The sequence below is a fragment of the Catharus ustulatus genome, chromosome 6 (genome assembly GCF_009819885.2).
Source record: "Catharus ustulatus isolate bCatUst1 chromosome 6, bCatUst1.pri.v2, whole genome shotgun sequence".
Lineage (NCBI taxonomy): Eukaryota > Metazoa > Chordata > Aves > Passeriformes > Turdidae > Catharus > Catharus ustulatus.
This window is the reverse complement of record NC_046226.1, coordinates 44,272,552-44,293,363: the sequence shown is the minus strand read 5'-3', so window position 1 is coordinate 44,293,363 and position 20,812 is coordinate 44,272,552. Positions and strand designations below refer to the sequence as shown.

At 40.8% G+C, this 20,812-nt stretch overlaps 1 protein-coding gene across 4 annotated transcripts in view; it reads left to right on the top strand.

Moving 5' to 3' along the window:
• Positions 1–20,812, top strand: part of LDLRAD3 (low density lipoprotein receptor class A domain containing 3) — a 164,611-nt gene that overhangs the window by 111,818 nt on the left and 31,981 nt on the right. For all 4 annotated transcript variants that reach the window (XM_033063766.1, XM_033063763.1, XM_033063762.1 and 1 more), the window contains exon 4: positions 2,329–2,463. In XM_033063766.1, coding sequence (XP_032919657.1) covers positions 2,329–2,463 — 135 coding nt within the window. The remainder of the gene's footprint in view (positions 1–2,328; positions 2,464–20,812) is intronic.

The window sequence follows — 20,812 nt, the reverse complement described above, 5'->3', positions numbered from 1 at the left end:
GGCACTGCTGCATATTTCAGCTAATTGATGCTACTTAGAGAGGAAACATTCAGCAGCCTTCAGTTTCTGAGTCAAATAGTCTCCCTGTCATTTACAACCCAGATGATCCTTGGCTTTTCACTTCATGAAAATGAGTCCGCCTTTTTTTTTTTTTTAAGGTCCTTCTCATTCTTGCTTTGTATGTAATGCCCGTATGATACTTCAAGCCCCTGAAATGAGTTTTAAGCTGCTTGTTCTCTATTGAAATGTAACTCAAATTGGACAAATAATTTGAGTTGTTCCATTTTTATTTGCCTGTTTCTTGTCACTGAAGAATATGATGTATTTGGTCATCAGCACATCTGGGTTTCTCTGTTTATACATGTTCTTAAACAACAAAAAAGCAAATAATGGCATATTTAGTGAAACAGGTTTTTGGAAGGAGAGGCAGATTCTTGAAGCCAGACATGCCTGCCAATGCACAGCAGCAGGGAAGTTGTAGCAGAGAGATGATGAGATGATCTGAAGTACTGCTTGTTTTGGGCTAAACCCTCTGTGTATGGCTGCACGGATCCATTTGTATCTCTAAGTCTAGCAGGGATATATCATAGCAGTAGGGAAAAGTTGTGTTGAATCCAGCACCTCTGTTGTTACTATTGAGAGCTGGTAAAAGCATGGGTTTCTAGGTGAAAACTTGCAGCAAAATACTTGTGCATTCTCCTGTCAGGGGCATGCTGAGGTTTTGTTTTCAATGACTTTTAAAGGTCAGGAGGAGGACAACAGACAGCAGCTTTCAAAGATAACAAAAGGGGCAATCTTTAGAGTGATTTATCACTGTCTGCTTCATGGAGGACTTACCTTTCTTGTTAGTGGTTGTGTGCTTTCCCCCACAGCATGAACCTCTCTTAAGGTGGCATCAGTTGTTGTCCTGGAGAGGTTGGTTTGGTGAGGACTGTGTGACTCTGGCAGGGAGTCAGCACTTCTGTGGGGAAAGGGAAGCCAGAGAAGCATTGAAGGCTAAGGAAATTACTTGGGGTTACACTTGAACAAGTGGACTAAAAATAAGTTTTGTCAGAAGTGCTTTGAATATCCTTAAGGTGGTGGACTGACAAGTAGCAGGTCTCAATTGAAAGTGCATCAGCTTATTGAGTTCATTAGGAATGACACAATTTCCCATGAGCTTGTAGTGTGTAGCTCCAATGGGACCCTACAGCTACTGATCTCTAGGCCATTGAGGCACTTGGTGGTTTTTAGGATGCCTAAATTTCTAGTTATGCTTATGAAGAGGAACAGCCATGTAGGTTCAAAGATGACCTCAAAAATCAATGTGGTACGCAAGTGTGCAGCAGTTTCAAACCAAAGGAGTTTCAGCATGTTTGTGCTAAACAAGGTCTTGGAGAGCTGGAGAAATTGGGAGTGTTTGTTATTTGTCCTGCAGGTTATGTGCAGGGCAGACTTTAAAGTTTTATTTATTTAATTATTTATTTGTTAAAAACTCATTAAATGTAGCTCTTACTTTAAAGAATAAAAAATGGAAGCCAGTTAGTATTTGGAAACTGTAATACCCTTTGTTATTGTGGCAGGCTAGGCACCTAAGCAGCCATTTAAGATTTTCAGTTGGAAAGTTGCATTCCATTTCAGTCACCCCATTTGTTGCTTGGAGTTCAGAGAAAAGTGCCAAAAAGTATTAAAGGACAGAGATGGATTTATGAGTAGATATTAAAACCAGCTAAATTATGCATATCTCAGCTGAGAGGTGACTGTGTTGAAGGATGTTATATATGATGTATATGAAGGGTGCAAACATTGTTCCTTAAAAAGGAGTTGAAATTCAAACAGTGAGAGGCTGAGAGATTTCAACACTGCCATTGTATCAATTCAAAACAGTGAGGAGAATGGGGAAGAGAATCAGAGGTAAATAAACCACTGCCTGGCAGTTCTCAGTCAGAATTGTTGTCTTATAATATGAAACTTCAGCTAAACTGAGTCTTCTGTAATGGGAATCAACAGGCAGTGTTTATGGTAGGCAGTTCTACCCTCCATATGTCTTCAGCGTGAGCAAATGTGTGGAACAGTGATCATGATTGGGCTCTTAGGAAAATGAACAGAAGGCTTATCACAACTGTGGGTGGGCTAAATCTCTGCTAATTGTAATGAATCTTGCATAAATTAGAAGTTTCAGCTCTCCCTGGTTAGCGAGCCAGGGGTGGTTTGATTGCCAAGTTACTCCCACACACCCAGGGAATTGACCAGCTGTAGAGTTGTGACCTGTGGTTGATGCTTATCAGCTATTTAACTGCCTGAGCAAGAGAATTCCTAACGAAAGGTCTCGCTTTCTCTCTTTAACAGCAGCAAATCCCTTGCTTTGCTCGACTGCCCGATTCCACTGTAGAAATGGTCTTTGCATTGACAAAAGCTTTGTGTGCGACAGTCAAAATAACTGCCAAGACAACAGCGATGAAGAAAGCTGTGAAAGTCCTCAAGGTAGGCACAGGGGTTTTATTCTCTTCTGCAATATTATACCAACCCAAATTAACACAGAACAGGCTCAGCAGAAAATATGGTTCTATTGGTTTGCTCTGTGTTGGCTAGCACTGCAGATAGTGAGAGTGAAGAGTGTGCACATGCATACATTGCATTCTCAGTGCTCAGAAGAGTGGTGTCTTTTTCAGGATAGTAAAAACACACTTTTGCAGGAAGTGTTTGTAATCTGTAATCCAGTGCTCACTGAAGTTGCTGGGAGTCCATTTAGTACTTCTGTGAGATGAATGGGACCTGGGGGGATTGATAGTAAAACCTGAGTTGGAAGTGAATCTGTCTGTTTACCAGATGAGTGAATCTTGTATATGCTTAAAGCTTTAGATCTTCATTGCTCAGTTATCTTCTGAAAGACATGTTTAACTGCAGGACAAGTTTACAGGTCTATTCCTACCCTTCTCCTGAAGACAAGGAAGAAGATTTTTATTTGAAAATTGTTGTGTATTAAGTCTTGGGAGAATCTCAAAACACAGTGACATTTTTATTCTTTTTAACCTATCATTTAAGTCTACATGTAGTGCTTCTCAGTTTTGCTTTCTGTAACTTAATGCCACAGTATTTTATAAAATAAGTATATATGAATGACTTGAGGTTAACAAACAGTATGTATCGGGCATCTGCTGCTAAACAATTTAATGTCTGAGTTACTAGTGAGAAACCAGAGTAGAAAATATATAGGAGACAGTGGATATTTTCAGGGGAGATTTGGTGTGCTTCAGCCTATAGAAAGCAGGACAGATGAAGAGAGATAAAGCAGCATATGAAGGAAGATGTAATTAGTGAAATTGAAGGAGAATTACTTTACTATCTACCTGCACTGATTAATTAATCTTTTGTGGAAAATAAAATAATCCTGAGTTTAAGATGCTGATAAATATTGTTGACAACTCACAGAGGAAGAGGAAAAACACGCAACAGCAATGCCAGCAAAACAGGGTTTATAGCAGTGGTGTGTGACAGTCTCTTCTGTGTCATATCTCTGCCTAACCTATGAGCTCTTTCCTTGGCTCCACATGTAAAGGTTAGAGGGGTCATCTTGGTACCTCTTCTGCATGCTGAGCTACATCACAGCCTGGGAAACGTAGTTGTGCTGGGATCAGAGCCTTGGAGAGGGTCCGGCCGGCCCCTGCTCTCTGTCGGGAGCAGGACGAAAGGACTGCCGAGGCCTAGCACGTGCCCAGGGCTGGACTATGCTTCCCTACAGCTCTAAGGCAGCCTAATCAGATTCATGTGGGTGGTAAGGTTTATTTTGCTTTCTCTTTTTTGCTTCTGAAGCTTAAAGCGGCAGTGCTGTTCTTCTAGCTTGGGATGACTGCTTCCTCTGCAGATTAATTGGCTGGATTGCCTCCAGGTTGTTTGTTGTCATGACAATCTGCTTTTGGAACTGACTGTCAGGCTCAAGAGAAGAAAAGAGCTGTATTTCATGAAGCTGTTACTTTTGTCTTCATATTTGGTCCTTCTGGAAATGTTAGATTAGTAAGAGAGTAAGCAAAGTAATTCTTTCTGATTATATGTGTGAAAGAGGCTAAAACAAGGAAGAAGGAACTTTCTCCAGAAAAAAAAAAATGGTCCAAGTATGGGGTTGGGAATGAGGAGCTCCCAAAGTGAAATGCTGGTTGTAATTGGCTTTTCCCTTTGGCAGCTCAGAGTCTCCCTGAACTACCATTTCACTATCTGTAAATGGATGATGCATGGGTACCTGCTTTTCAAAACTGGGATTAAAACAGTGTGATGTGTTCAACTTCCCATCTGAATATAAATGACATTTCCCTCTGGGGTTTGCAGTTGTAGGTATGTCTGTCCTGGTTTGCAAACACACCAACTGCTTTGTTTTAATTGGGAGTTGGACACTACTGTGGACAGTGTTTAATTTCTCACAATTCTTTCTACAGCAGATCTAATTACTGTAATTACAATGTGTTCCTGTTAGCACAGTACCCAAGAATCCTGGTCATTAACTAGAACTCAAGTGCTCTGGGTACTTAGGGATAGAGCAAGGCAGATCTGTGTGGTGTTATAAAATGAAGATAGAGGGGTTTCTTCCCACTAGGCTATGTTATGTTAAATGTGGTATCTTTAGTTCATTGTAATTGAGTGTAATCTGACATATGAGATTGTCCTTGTGTGCTGTTTTTCTATCTGTAAATGTGTTGATTTAGAAGTCACTAAGCTTCTGAACCACTGCATGATAGTGTTGTTATCACCATTTAACAGATGGGAAGGAGAGGGCATAGATCAGCTAAAGGAAATGCTCGCAGGGTGCCATCCTGGCTGGTAGGAGTAGCGCTTCAGCCGTGCTTGTCTGTTTCAGGGGCATGTCATTAGACTTAATCAATGTTTGCAAACTGTTTTGAGATACTATTATAACATGGGAAATAGAAGTGTGAATTATTAATTGATACTTTGCTCTCCTTCTGCTCTTGGGTATACTGACAAGCTTTTTAAATTATCACCTCTTCCTGCTCTTCCATGAACTTCAAAGGGCTCCTTTATCCTGCTGTCATTACTGCAAAGCTCCAGTAGCACATCAGCTTGGTTTGTGTCAGATACTCCTCCGTGCATAAGGATCCTTTCAGCAAAGAAGGGTCGCTCTGCAGACTAGGAAAACAGGAATGTGGCCTCCTACTGAAAAACATATTGACCCAGCTTTGACATGGAACACTTCAAAATGTGCCATCCTCGATGAATAGCAGCTTTGCTAGCATGCTACAAATTGAGATGTACCTGAAGATGCGCATTTATAAGATAAATTTTAGTCACAAATAAGAGAAGATTCATGTAAAAGGAGGGAGGGCTCCGTGATTTAGTTGTGAAAATGAGAGGAAGATCAAATTTTGGAGGCTGTTCCTGCCCTCCTTTCTCCCTACCACTTGTTAACTGAGTGCTGTGTACTTTACAAAGGTTTGCATGTCATGGGGAAAGTGTCAGATCAAAAAGTGCCAATTTAGCAGCAAGTCAAAGAATTCTTCTCTAATTCCTCACAGAAGTTATCTATGTCTTGTCACTGCCATGATAAACTTCAGAGCAATTCTTTTAGTCCCACCCCAGCTATACTTTGGTCATCTCAGTTTTCCAGCAGTAAATTAGCACGGCAAAATATTTCCCTTAATCTGGAATGTGATGTATTCATCAAAGTATGTGCTTGAGTCTTGGGACTGGATGAAGGATATAATTGCTTGGATTATCCACAGCAGTCAAATATGTTAATTACTTAAGAATTGTTCTTTGTAGGGCATTACTCCAGGTTTAACAACACTAGCAGCAATTAGAAATTTCTGCTCCTGTTTTGTGTTTAATTGATCTCAATTCATAGGAAAGTTTCTCTCCCCCACACACTTTTCTCCTATGCCTCTATTTAGCTGACAGTGTTAATCATTCATATCATTAGTTTGGTGTATACTCCTCAGGCCTGTTTGTTGCTGAGGGATTTCCTGTTCTGTGACAGGCATCCACTCAATTGGAAAGGAATTATTCCTTCTCAGTATCTTCCAACAACTGTGTAAATTTGTTCAGCTCTAGGACTGTGTTTAATTTATTCTATTAATTGGTTTGGGTTTTTTTAAACCTAAATGTGTCCTCACAGTGCTTCTTTTCCTCCATTTTGTACTTTTAGTTTAGAAGACTTCAACACTAACAAAAACATACTGGGTAATTTAATTCAAACCTGTTTTTCTTTCATGGCCCTTCTTTCCTTTCCATTGAAGTTGCTAAATACCTTTACTAACTTTAACCCTGTTTCCTAGCAAAGGGAGTTTTATTGCTGCTTGTCTGTGTTCGCTCTGTCTGATGCTGTAAAGAGAGGCTCTTGACTTCAGTAATATTCCTGAAATTCTAGCTCTGCAGTTGTTTGTAAACAGTACCATTGTGGTCAAGTTACAAACCAAATGTTTTGTGAGTGTTCAGAAGTTAACTCCTGTCCTGTGTATTTGGTAGCATCCACTGCTGTCTGTGTGGATAACTCCTCCTCTTGTTTTTTGTGTATCTTTTCATTGAATTTGCATTAGGATTTTTATATGCTCCAGTATTCTAAAACAAATTTGGAAGCACACACAGTTTTAGAAGTCTCTGTTCTTTTCTCTTGGGTGTTTATAAATTGCTTATATAAAACTTGTCAGCATAGTAAAAAATAAAAATGTGTTGAATAAGAAGACAATAATTCAAATGTTGACTTCCTAAAATGATCCATGATAGTATGACAGTATGAATTCTGTAATGATAATTGCTGTGGATTAAGTTATAGGCAAAGGTGGAAGTCAGCTGGCTGTAGGGGTAAGCACCAAGGCCATTGCTAATGTTTGCATGATTGAGTTGCAATGCAAAGTGGGTTTCAGAACTGACAGCTTAGTGGAACAGACGTACTCTAAATTTCAATGAAATACCATAAAACCTAATTTATGAAAAACAAATAGCTCCCAGAACATCCCACTCCATATGGAGCTTGTAACCAGCCCTTTGCACATGGTAAATTGAAATTCTGAAATTCCCAAATGCTGTGGTATCACTTAGACATCCCAAGGCTTTGTAGTCTGATCCTGTCTGTATACAGGATTTTATTGAGTCTCTCTGACTCATTATTGTTTCAGTCTGTAAACTGAAGCTCAACTTGCAATTATTGTGCATAATCTTAGCCCGGATTCAGCCTGCAGCAGAATTTAATACTCAGAGGCAGACTGAATAGAAGCAGAAACATAAGGAAGGATACAAATAAAATGTCACTGAATGTTTTATTTAATGAAGGCTTTGCCTGACCATATTTAGCTCTCTAATATCCTTCTTTTGTAATACTTGCTAGATGGAAATGATTTTGTTAGATGTGAGTTTTTTCTTTCCTGTTCCCCCATTCCTTGAATCTACACTTCCTCTTCTTTCCCTTTTTTTTTCCCTCCTCAAAAGATTATTTATTTGAGAGGGTTCTTGTCAAGAAAAAAATGGAATCATCTGCATGGGGACTAACACGTAAGGTGAGTTACAGAAGGCAGCTGTTCATAGTTGGTACTGACCTTTCAGGTGACTGGTGAGTTCAACTCTGTGTTAATTTAGACAGCGTGTGGACTCTGGTCTGTGCTGCTTCCCAGGGTAGGCCATCATTTATGAAATGGACTGTTGATCACTTGATAAGAACAGCTGATAATAACCCTGGCATTACTGTAGATGGGTCCAGACTCATTCAGACACATGGTATCTTCTGAGTGGGATTGAGAGAGCAGCTCTTACTTCACTGTGCATGGAGGCTTTGGAATTAAAGCAGTTTAAAATAGATGTGGGGATCTCAAGGAGAGGTCCAGACAGCTGGTAAAAGTGGATTTGAGTTGCTATGTCTCTCAGCTCCCTGAGCTTGTGAGTATGACAAGGTTTTGTTGCAGAACAGGCAAATGTAGCTGAGGAATAGTCTCCTTGTAGACCAGAATGTTGCTTCTGCAGGCCTGTTGCTTTGGCAGAAAAATAAGACATGCTGCCAAAATGTTTTGCTACCTCTGTTTGGAGAGCAGATGTTCTATTAAGAGCAACTGTAATGTGGCAATAGACGTGCAATGACTTCAAGTCTTCAAATGGATAACAAATTTACTTTAAAAGGTGTTTCTACATCTGGGGGGTATCCAAACTCTTCACCTGATCTCCTGCTCAGCTCACCTCTGATGACTTCAAGCTCAAAGCTACCAGCAGATGATGACTTGACTGCTGTAAAAATCAGTTTTATGATCTAGGTCAAATTTTGGATGGGGTGTTGTGTCGCTTGGAGTCACCATGTTTACCAACAACTTTATCAGCGATAATAGGGAAGAAAAATAGTATTGGACAAAAATTATCTTGACCTGAAAGCAATTCCTTGAAGATAGTAAGGATGATAACTACCACTGTGCCTCCAGCTTGTGTTAAGTATGTTCTGTAGACAGATGTACTTCAGAATGCCTTCCCTCAAGGCACAGCTTATTCCCATCATGGAAGTTCTGGTCTCACTGGAGTGCCTCATTGGACTTTTACTGTAATACCATGATTTTTAATTTTGTTTGGCTGGTTGGTTTTTTTTTGTTCGTTTGTTTTTCCTGCTGGAACTGAAATTGCAGTTCTCAGGCTCCTTACAAAAACAGGAGGTGCAGGCATACTTTTCTTTCATCTAAAGGCTAATGAGAAGAGCTGGGAACTGAGCCTGAAAAGGCATGGGGTCTTCTCACTTGTGCAGAGATGAAATGTGAGCTCTGAACGCTTGTGTCCAGATATTCTTACCTTCACTTTGTGGCATTTATGTCTAGTTAAAAGTTCCAGAAAGAGGTGATGACATGGATATCCAGTTTCATTGCCTGTGTTTCAAAACTTCAAAAGCAGGTTATAAAATGCTACACTTGAGGAAGACAAGTGTGAAATAAAGGACATTCTTTTCCCCCATTGATCTTGAGGCTCATTAAATTATCGCTTGAGCTCGCATTAGCAAAAATAAATAAACTCCTGTGAAATACATTTTCCACAAGTTTATAACATGATGTTGGTGTTTGAAATACACTGTATATATTGGCATCTGATGCCATGCCCTGGCTGCTGAATTGCATTAACTTTTGATTTGTGTCATGTAATTTAATTGTGCAAAAGGCTCCTGTTGCTGGACTGTAGGTGCCAGACCCAAGTCATTTTGCTATCGCTGGGGAGAATCCAAATAGAAGGCCCAGATGTTAATCTTTGACTTACTGTGAAACAAAATCAGTTCCAGGTAAGGTGACCAAGTGTATTTTCTACAGTTACTGTAGAAAATGATTATAGCATTTCTGTTTGAAATGAAGACTTCTGTTAGTGCAGTTTCAGTAGGGGGACAACCTGGTTTTTGTTGGAGAATTGGAGTTGTCATAGCAAACATGTGTCATGGAAGAGCCTCAACAAAGGTTTCCTGGGTTAAGTACTGAAGAGACACTCTCCCTAGCAGACTGGGAGTTACCTTGGCTAACTGTTTCTGTCTTCTGTTACACACTCTAACCCTCATTCATCAGATTGGCCTGCCCCAACCTGCAATTCTGCTTTCAAGCCCAGCTGGGTCTGTATGGCTCTCCCACCAGGTCTGGTCTCATCAACCCTGCACTTTTAGTTAAACCTTGCTGTTTAGCCTGATTATTGACATTAATGTCAGGTAAGTAATAATGCTTTAGCCTAAATCTAGCTTTGAGACCTGTCTGCATTAACCAGGTCAGCAAAAAGTGTGAGGTTAATTTATGCTTCAGTGCCTTTGTTAATCTTGGTCTAGCATTGTCATGGCTGTAACCACTCGTTAAAAATGATCTCCCAAGATGAGCTGTTAAGGAAGGTGGCCACATTCAGCAGTTTGCACTGGGACTTGGGCAGAGAACACCACTGTCCCTTTCTTTCTTTTTAGGAGTTGGACTGGTTTTTTGTGCAGCAGTAGAATTGTCAAGAAGACCAGTTTTGTTGTGTATACCTGTGTGTGGGGAAAAAACAGATCTCAGCTACTTGAGTGTCAGACTTTGGGGTAGGTTTTTTATTTTGGTTTGGTTTTTTTCTGCCTGCAGCTGCCAACAGTAAAGTTGAAAGATGAGGCTCCTAAAATGTCAGGCTGTGACTGTCCCCAGTTGTAACTACAGTAATTTCACGACCATAAGGCGCACCGGACTATAAGGCGCACTTCCAGGTTTAGGGGAAAATTTTAGTCAAAAGGGTGCGCCTTATAGTAGTGAAATTACCGTAGTTTTGCTTGTGGTTAAAATCTGTATCTTTTCACTACTTCAGTTATAGCTGGGAATAATTTGTGGCATGTGAGCTCTGTCAAAGCTTGTATGTGTGTTCTTACACAAAGCCAACATGGCCAGGTATAAAATGGTCTCCATTCAGATGCTGTAGCAGTTTAGAGCATAGCCAGTTATGTGATTGACCTAAGCAGTATGTTTTCAGTGTAGACAGTGCCCTAGAGCAGGGTCACCAGGCTCTGCTGAGAAGTTTTACTGACATTTGCTCAACAAGAATAAGTGCGGTGACTCCAGGTCAGCCAGATGTCCCTTTAGCTAGAATCTGTGCTGCTGCAATGCACTTGGTTCGTAGATAGGAGAGCAGGTAGAAATGCAGAATTGTCTCTGGAAATGTAGGTGATCCCATGAGTGCAGGACCTCAGCAGGCCTTGGCAGTTTGTGTCTATTACTTTGAGAAATCCTTGATTAGGGTAGCTCTTGTTTTTCTCTAAGTGGTTTCACTTCACTTCACTGTGCTAGCATAGCTGCAGTTTTATTCTGCCTTACAGAAAATACGATTTTGTACCACCCTATAGGACTAATAAAGGTATGGAAAACTGAATGGGGGGGGATACTAAATCACTGAGGTGGTATTAATATCAAGGTGTATCTACCAGACTGATCTTTGTGCCCGCTCCTTCCAAATGCTGGTCCCAGCAGGTCAATGGAAGCATTAACTTTCTGCAGCTGAAGCTAAAGGTATTTGTTTCTTTATTTTAGCTCACGCTTAAGTTGCTATGCCAGTGTGCTGTATTCACTGTGGAGCACAAATTGCTTGAGGGTGACTTTAAAGCCCAAGCAAGTTGCCAGCCAGGGTTCCAGAGAAAGGTGTTTCATACTGCCTGATCTAAAACTAGCAAATGAAACTTGGTAAGTAAGTGGATTATCATGAAAAAGGAAGTTTCTTGCCAGGCTTTAGATTAAGCTGAGGTTCATCTTCAGCCAACCATTTCAGTACCTGTAAATGTGTGAAGGATGAGGCTGTTGAATTCTAGATTTTCCTTCTTTGCTGCTCTTGCATTACAACTTGTGTCCCAGAGTCTGATCAGACTTCCTTGCAAAGCTGGAAACTGCAGCGGATTTTCTTCTGCCTGCTGAAAATTGTGAAGTGATGAGAGACATCACACCAGTATTTAGTCTTCGTGCTGTTCCCTGAGCTTGCCAGAGTAACTCGTGCTCCAATCTCACATTACCAGATTTTGGTGCTAATTTGCTGTAAAGCATTGTGTTAAAAATCCATATTTATGAGGGATGTTAAAACATAAAGTAATTATATGGTTTTCAATTACATAAACATCAACATGCAATGCAAATTAGAAGCTGAATAATTAATTTTCTGTTTATTTGTAATATAGAGTCTATGCAAACAGAAAAACCTGGAGAGTGAGCAGGGGGAGGAGTGTGAAAGGTATGGTGCCATAAAGTGCTTTTAGCATCTCTGTTCAAGTTTAGTTCAGATGTCAAAACAGGTACGGGCTATTACGGGAGGTCACAACCTGGTGAGGGAAGCACCGGATTCAGAGCTCCTGTTGATATGTATGCCCTGTGATTAAATAGTGTTTCCATTAACATGGCTGAAGGCAGGGACACTTGGGAGTGCCTGTTCACATGTCCTGGCACAGAGGTGGCAGCAGCTGGAGCCGCTTGATGCTCACTGCTAGTGGTGTGGTAAATAACCTTGGGCAGTGTGGGTTGTGTGCCTCATTTTGCATGCGAAAAATACCAAACCTGTAACTTTTGAAAGGTGTGTAAAAGATTAAGTCATTTGAAGAAAATGAATATGATTAATCGTTTCTGAATATTGTCAGTCACCTGCAGTGCACCACTCAGTCACTGTGGGGTTTGGTCATTGGGGCTGAAGTACATCCTCTGAGGCTTCAAAGCAGAAGCTTTCCAAACTTCATTTATTCTAACAGCATGCACTGTGCACTACAGTAAATGCAAGGATTACCGAGTTCTTAAGTGGAAATAATTTTGAGGATCTGGTGGTTTTTTTAAGAGGTTAGGAAATGTGTTACACTGCACTAAAACCTGTGGGAATTAAAAACTAACTTGTTCCATTTGTTCACGTATTTCTTTGTAGATTCTCATTTTCCTCTGCCTCCTTCATGCTGAATAGCGAGCAAACACTAACCCTGATTTAGTGATGGCTGTCAGGAAAACACTTCTAGACTTTTTGAGGTGGTTTTTTCATGGCAAATTGTGTTTATGATTCTCTATAGAAGATGAAGGACTGTGCTGCAGCACAAGTTCTAGACCTCAGGGGTTTTCTGAACTAAAACTTGAACTGTTCTGTCAGTCAACTTTGAACTCCATGGTGGCTGGAGACTGGCTGCCTGGTTTGTGAGGATGTGGTTTGGAGTTAGTTTGAGGGAAAGGGAACATTATGTGCAATTAAAATGGAAGCTCTACAAGGTATCTTGTGCTGACACTTGTAAGAAACCATAGTTGTGGTAATACTGTATAGGAATATTTTAGGGGTCCTTACAGTAAGTGACCATCACATTTAATTTTCCTTTTTCATACTCTAGCATTAGAAAACAATAAGTATGTGACTTCAGGAATACAGTGCTGTGAGGGAAGCTGTGCCCTTGCTTAGAAACTGGTCAACTGTGATCAACCACAAAAAGGGGAGTGAGAAGGCCATATGTTCCATTCAATACAGAACAAATTCCAGGTTGATTTTCTTTGTTGTTTTTACTTGCTACTAAAGCCAAATTTGTCTGACCAGATTGGATCAGGTGTGTTGGGGATAGGCTCGAAGGAGAGGTTCTTCAGAGATGGGCTCAGGCAGCAGGGTGGCTACAGCAGGAATGAGAGGATGGAAGCAGCTGTTGTGATGAAACATGAGAAGATGAGACCTGGTGGCAGTGAGCAGAGCTTACTGTGCAAATAAAGGCTGCACATCACAGGTAGAGGCTTAAGCCATGGTCCTACGTTTTGTTTTTTTTTAATTGCATTTTATGAAAGGGGCAGTTGACCGTGATCTTGACAATTGCTATTGTGTGGGAGGCAGCTCATATAATTAAGATTGAGGTGGTAGTAACTTGCTGTTCATGTGCACATATGATCAGTTTTGGGATGAATTAGCTGCCAAGGTTTACAATCCTGAGCCCAAATTCCTACTTTTTTTCCTTGTGTTTATAGCACAAATGTCATTGAATCACTGAGTGTAGGAGCCACTTGCTGAACTCTCCCTTTTTTTCCAGACTACCTTTTGCACCTCTTGATATGTAAATCCCAGTTGATGGTTAGTTGGCAGCCACATGAGATCAGGTTCTAGCCATGACTGATAATTGCAAGAAAATATTCAGAGAGTGCCTTCCTGGCCAAGGTGGCAGTAATTCAAGACTCTGCATGTGAAGGAGCGCTGGCTGGAAGTGCCTGAGGAAACGTGCAGATGTAGTGCTGTGAGCCCACATTCTGGAGACAGATCCTAGCAGATGACTCTGCAGCTATATGACCTGTCTGAGGTGGAATCTAAGCACATAGAAAAACACTGTGCAATGAGTTAACCTTTGAGTAATGAATTTCCCAGGAAGGTACCGGAATGCTTTTGATTTGTGTCTTTCTTACCTGTACATCAGCAATATGGTCAATCTTTCCAGAAAGCCTGGTGTGAAAGCAGAGTAGAGGAAACATACTGAACCTGTTTGTGTGCTCCTTCATTCATCATTTCTCCCTCACCATATTCTCTACTTTCTTTTGTTGGAAAAACTGTTCAGGTAAAGAAATTAAGTAAAATTTGTGCTGCTTCCCTCTTTTCTTAATTGCCTTTTTTCCTGCAAGACATCAGGGGCTTTTCCTCATGTGTTTCTAGTTGTTTGCTTTGGGGCTTTTTTTATCTTCAGATTTTGCATCTTGCTCTTTTGTTGTGTTTGTTTTTGGCTTTTCTGGACATATCAGACGAGGGGAACTCTGCACTAAGTCATATCCAGACTTTTTTCTGTTACCTCTAGTTAAAACATCAAAGTTTTGTTGCCCTATTCAGGTAAATCTCTCCTACACAATCATTATTCTCCTATTGAAGTGTCACCTTGGAGGGGTAGGAGATCATCTAGGCTTAAAACATAAATATAAGAAAACCCTCAAAACCCACAGGCAGGAGAAATCACACATTTCCATGGACAGACTGGGTATATGTTCCTTTCTGTTCCATCTCTGGACCACATCTCTTTTCTCCAATGTGACTGCCAGACAGTGGCCCTCTACAAGAACATTGCCAGATGGCAGTATTCCTAGCAGTCATGTGTTTCTTTCAGCAGAGATTTAATATAAGTGAGGAGTCAGTTTCTGCTCTGGTTGTGCTATAGCTGTTGGAGCAGGAATTTCCTTTCTGCCTTTTTTACCATATTATTTGTACTGCTTGTATTTTATGGCCATGATTTATAGCATATGTCACAAGTTTCTCTGATGCTGCTAGCAGTTCCCTGCCTGTGGTTTGCTAGGTGGGGGCAGTGTCCTGATGCTTTTGACATGAGGTGTGTTTGTTGGCTGCAGTACCTTCCCATTGGACGCCAAAACCAAGCCCTTGCAGTGGAAGAAGGTGGTGAGGGGAGTGTATCAAAAGAAATTACTGCATTAAACATCTGCTAGAGGAGGAAGTTTCCATAAGAACTGGGTTAATAGTCCACTTCTGGAGTGCAAGCTGGGGTCAGGCCTTTGGCCAGCCCTAGCCATGTGCAGCACACAGCAACAAATGTGGCTTTGCAGAGGTTGGGGTGCAGAGCAGGAGCTGTTGCCTGCTCATACATTAAAAGGGAGGAGGGGGAGGAAGCCTCTGCAGCTGGGTTGAGTGCAGGCCACTGCCAGCAGTTGTCTAGAGGCATTCCTCACTGCTGTGAGTTCTGTGAGCAATGCTTCAGAGAAAAATCTCCCCTGGCTTTTTTCAGCCACAAGTCTTTGTGATGTGTAACAGGGTGGAGTTCTCTGCTGTGCTCTTCCCCAAGTTTTTCAGTTGTGGGAGATGGAGGAGTGAAAAAAACTGATCAAACTTCTTCAATTTGTTCCCTTCCAGGGGCTGGAGGACTGCCTCTCCAAAACCATTAGTTTACTCTCATGGCAGTTGTGTCTGGAATTGCAATCACATAATATTCTGTCTCTTCTCCTGATAGTTAAGACAGGCTTCTTTAGCTTTTTCCTTTTTCGTTTCTTTTCCATCCCCTTTTCCCTTCTACTTTAACTATGCAGTGAGAAAGCCAAGGAAGTGAAGAGGGTGCTGTGCACCTCTGCCCTTTTCACATTGAGAAAGGAATGTGTCTCTTTTATGTGTGCTATGGCTCTGTCCCAACAAGAAAGCCAAAAATTATGAAGTGGATTTTATTCCAAAACATATGTTTAGATGCACAACTAAGGTCAACTTCTAGTAGGTTCTGTACTCTTAGGCAAATTTGAAAAGATCACTGTTTTATATGACATCTATGTGGTTTTCTTTAAAGTATGTAGATAATGAAGCATCAAAGATCACTTAATACAAGCAAGGCTTCTCCATGCTTGAAAAAGTGCGGACTGGAGCAGATACCACGGAGTCCTTATTTCCACTTATTTCCTTGTTAGATGCTTTAGAAAAGATCACCATATCTTGTCAATTCAGTTTGCCCTGTACTGTACCACTCTGCTATGCTTTGTTCAGTCTGAATTTCAAGACCTCAAGCTGTGAGGATTTAATTACTCTTTCTGGGGGATTATTGTAACTGCAGCTCTCAGTTTTTCCTGTTTTAACTTCACCTCTGCGCTAAAGCCAAGGAAAACTCAAGTGTTACATAGCCTATGTGGTTTCAGGGCCTCTACAAGCCTGTTGTGCAGAATGACTCTTAACTTTTACCTTTCCCTTGTCTTTTGCCTCCAGAACAAACTCTCTAGATGTTTTAATTTCCTGAATGGAATAGCAAATTTATCTCAGTTGTTTTGGGTAAAAACCGATGCTGAGATAAGTGAGGTTTGCCCTACATTGGGCTACTTCTGCTCTTTCTGTGAACTGTACATTAAATGTCCTTCCTGAATTAATGAACACATTTTTTTATTAAGGTCTCGTGGACCAGTTCTTGCTGAGTCTTGCTAAATAACTCTTGAAGGAAGATTCCCATTAGCCAGAGATAGGATCATGTAGTGCTGAGCTGGTCTTTTAGCTTGTTACTTTTCCAGTGGTTAGATCAGCTGCATTTAGGCCCATTTTGTCATTAGGAAGTTATTAAATTGCTGCTCTGTGGCTTCATCTTCAAACATTGACCTTTCTGTTGATGTTTTGTGTGTGGTTCAACCTGGCCTGATCTCATTTTGTCCTCTGCATTCTATCTATTACAAGGTTTTTTTTTCTTGCAAGTCTCATGTGTTTGCATAGGTGCTTCATTTCAGAGGAGTACAAGAGGAATACAGATGTTATGACTTCATTTTTTATTATTTATTATACTGTTTGGACTTTTTTGATCTCTGGAACTCAAAACAATGATCAAACAAGGATTCTCTTTCATTTTTCTTGGCACTAGTTTCTCTCTCCGTGGATAGAAGTGACGAAGGTTGATTTTCAGAGTCAGTGACTGGTAAATCACATGAATCCATCCTCAGTCCAGCTGAATTCATTACCTGTTTATGTTTTTGATGGATCTCAATTTCTAAACATTACTTTTGCCCTACATAATCTACATTTAGTGTTCCAGACTGAAAGTGTATCTTGTGAACCTGGGGGGTAAATGCTTGGGTGTTTCCTCCTCCCTATTTAACTTGTTCCTTAGGCTAGATCCAGTTCCAACCCTTGTCCCTTGCCTGGCCCAGGAAACGGCCAGGGCTCATTGCAGGAGGGAGGGAGCTCTGCCTGGTGTCCAGCTGCTGTGGGTAAAGGTAGCCCTCAGCAAATGCTCAACAGCATCTGTTTTCTTAGGCACTTTAAAACTGCATGGAAATGATTCCAGGCAGCAGAAAAGCATTTGTACTAGCCAAGTATTGCATGAACATCCAGAAAACAGATCTGGTTAGGAGACCTTCCATTGGCAGAGTAGAAGAAGAGGAAGAAAATAATAGAAACTGTCAGAGGAAATGCAGTGAGGTAGAAAGGGAGATCTCTTTGGCCATAACAGTGAAGCCTATGAGTCCTACTTTTCCTTTCTTCTGCCCCACCAGTCTCTCTTAAAACTTCCAGTTGTTGTTGCTGCTTGTTAAAAGGTGTTTTCCTTCTATCATTCCTTGCTCCATCTCACATTGATTCACTGGCAGTGCTGTACCAGCCCCTGTCTCGCCACTGCTGGTGAAAATCGTTTCCTTTGCCCTTGAGACAGTGTCTGGAAGGGTAGGTAGATGTTCAGTGGCCTTCATTTGCTGAGACAGGGGTGCTCTGCTGAAATGAGGGAATATGTTACCCAGTGCAAAACACAAAAAGGAATGGTTATTTCTTGTGATGGTTATTCAATGGGCACTCTAGTCTCACCCTAACTGGGGAAAATTCTGTGGTGTTCCCTACACCAGCTTATTTGGCATTTTTTTTGTGCATCTGAAAGGGATGCTGACTGTTGCATAGTGTCTCACAGTGACATGAGAAGCTCTAGGTTTTTCTGCCGGGCCTTGTGGGCTTGGCAGTTTGGTGTCACTCCTGGACAGTTTTCCACTTCTGGTGGTAAATGGTGTGCGATATGGCTGCTCTTTGGCTGATGTGGTTTTTGTTCTGTTGGTGGAGAAGTGGTAGTGGGAAGGGTGCAAAAGTAGATGTAAATGGGAGACAAGGTCCTTTACCACTGCGCAGTCTAAGAAAGAAGAGGGAGAGGTCTGTTCTCTGGCAGTAAAATGTGAGTGGGAGCATTTTCAGAAGAGATTATCAACCTGTCTTTTCCCTCTTATTTCATGCTGCACCTTAACCATATGTTCTGTCAGCCCTGGAGAAAGCTGCTGATTTCTCTAGTTTCACTTGCTTAACCAAGGTTGTGATGGTTCATTCCTTGCAAGGACAAAACTCCTGTCTGTTGTAATTTAAAAGCATTTGCTATTATGAATTATGATGTTCAGCCCAAGTGGGCTTTAAACGGTTCATCGAGGTACAGCTGCAACTGCAGCAGGAGTCCTTAGTGTTGGTGTAGTTCTCATTCCTACAGGAGAGAGGGAATTTCCCACTGTACAGACTCACCATCATTTCTTACAACTTACCACTGCATCCTTAAAATGCTTCCAAATGGGCTTCCAAAAATCAGGATTTTCAGTCTGTCTTCTGTTAGGTACATCCTACTGTCAGTTTTTTTCTTGCAAACTGCCAGTAACTAAATTAATTACAAGAGCTTGCTCAAAGATGCATGTTCAGAGAAGTCCAGAAATGGAAGTCCTGAGAGCTCGCACAGAAGAACTGCTTTGCTCTCTGTGAATGCTTTATGCTGTGGTAGTAGTAGTTCTGGGTTTTTGGGGTTTTTTTTCCTTTCCAGAGGAAGTGCATTGAGGGTGATGTGGCACAGAATAAGGGAAGTTGTAGTCTCTGTCCTGTGGAAAATGCCAATAAACTGCACATCAGGTATTGACACTTTAAATAAAGGACTATATTTCAGTGAGGATCTTGTGCTTTCATCTGAGACAAAGCCAGGAATATTGTGAATATTTTAGCATGGTGGTGTGGTAGTGTTCCTGATAAAAGTGAGGATTTAACTTGCTGAATTCCTATTTCTACTGTTGGCAGTAGCTTTTTGATTCCCTTTCTTCTGTCTTGCACTGTCACAGGCATCTCAGGAAACTCATTTACCCTAATCCTGTGTTTGACTCATGAGACCCAATGAGCTAATAGCTTGAGAATAAATTGCTGTAGCAATTGCATTCATAAATATCATGAAAAGCCTCCTTAAAGTGGTGTTTGATTACTTGAGACAAAGCTTTCAAAACATTAAAACAGTTTAAAATAATCACTTGGCTAAAGCAGTAACATTCTGTGGATGCATTTCATTTTTTACAGCCCTCTACTTATTTCCTTTTTTCAGAAAATGGACAAGAAGCCTGTATTAAAAAGTGATTAAATCTGCAATCCAAGCAAGACACAGAAAATTCAAAATTTTATGCTAATGCAATTTTTTCATTTTGCAGATGATTGTTGCCCACTCACATGCACACAAGTATGCACATCATTAACATTGACAAAGAGCTGACTGTTAACTTTGAGATTCTTGGTTTCCAGGAGTTTATTTCACAATCTTATTATGTAAATGTGGTTTTGTTAACTTGTGCAGTTGCCAGGAGAATTAGTGTCTGTCTATAGACTGGCATGAGATGCATCTGCAAAAGCTAGGTAGGACTATCTGTTGAAAAAGTGTCATGTTACTCTGATTTAGAACTAATCTTTAAAAGTTTAAAGTATCCTGACAATATAAACCAAACAAAATTAACAGTGTGATGGCAGTGTTTGCCAAACGAGACAGTGGAATTCTGTGCATCCCTCTAAGGCTTGGGGGGTTACTGCTGCATAATTGCTGGCTTTCTCTAAGAAAAGGGGTGTGTTGTGAGGCTGTGTGAAAACACATAGAACAAAACTTTCTGGATGTTTGGTTAAAAAAAAATACTGTTGGGTCCTTAATTTTTTTTCTAGTACAATACGGAAGTGTTTGTTGGAGGAGTGATGTTTGACAAAGCCTTATTCCTGTCACATCTGAAGGCCTGATGTATTTGTTCTTGATTGTATGTCTGATCCAACATGAAGGGAATAAGAATATCCCATGAAACATCCTGCTGCTTGGAGCTTTCCTGGCTGGAGGGCAGCTCTGGGAGTTCCCACGTCAGGTAGTTCACCTACCAAAAAAGTGGAGTTAGGAGGCTCATTAGAGTCTAGTTGTGGGCGGTAGTCATGTACAGGCAGGAGCTGGTAGGGGCTGGTGATGTGCATGGGAGGATTTATTTACACTGGGAGAGTAGTGTTCTGTGAAGCTACAATGTGTAGTACATGGTGCCAAAATTACTTTTTGTGAGTGCTGTCAAATGCTGTTGGAAATAGCATTCACAAATTGTCCTATCCTTCTGTGAAAACAAATTCCTTCTAGCTTTTCACAATGGGACTGGGGATTCAATCGGCAAACGGCTCAAGATCATACTTTAACACACATAAGTTAATATGTCTTTAACCTTGAAAGGTTGTGAGTCCATGAATTCTGATTTTGAAACTTGCAATGGATGAAGTTGAGATTACTGTTCAGGATGAAAGTGAATTCTAGCTGTTAAATAGAGTTATATATTTGGCAAAGAACTTTCCTCCATGGGTCTGTGTGATGCTGAGAACATAGCGAATGCAGCTTCTTACCGCTACTAGACTTGTAGTTTGATTGTTGCACAGTATTTAATAAATTATATATGTAGCTAGAGGTGAGGGTCAGTTTTTTAAAATATGAAATCTGATCACTTCCATGTGGTGTTAAGCTTAGAGTGAAAAGCTTATAATTACTCAATGTAACCTCTGCTATGTCTTTACAGCAAAGTCTGGTGTGAACACTGCTCTTCATCCTCACACCAGCAAGGTTAATCAGTTGCGTTTTTTCTGTTGTCCTGCCATCTGTGGCCAGATAGGGATGAAGGTAAGACTTCATCCTGAAGCAGTGAACCATCACAAGTTTGTCACACCCCAA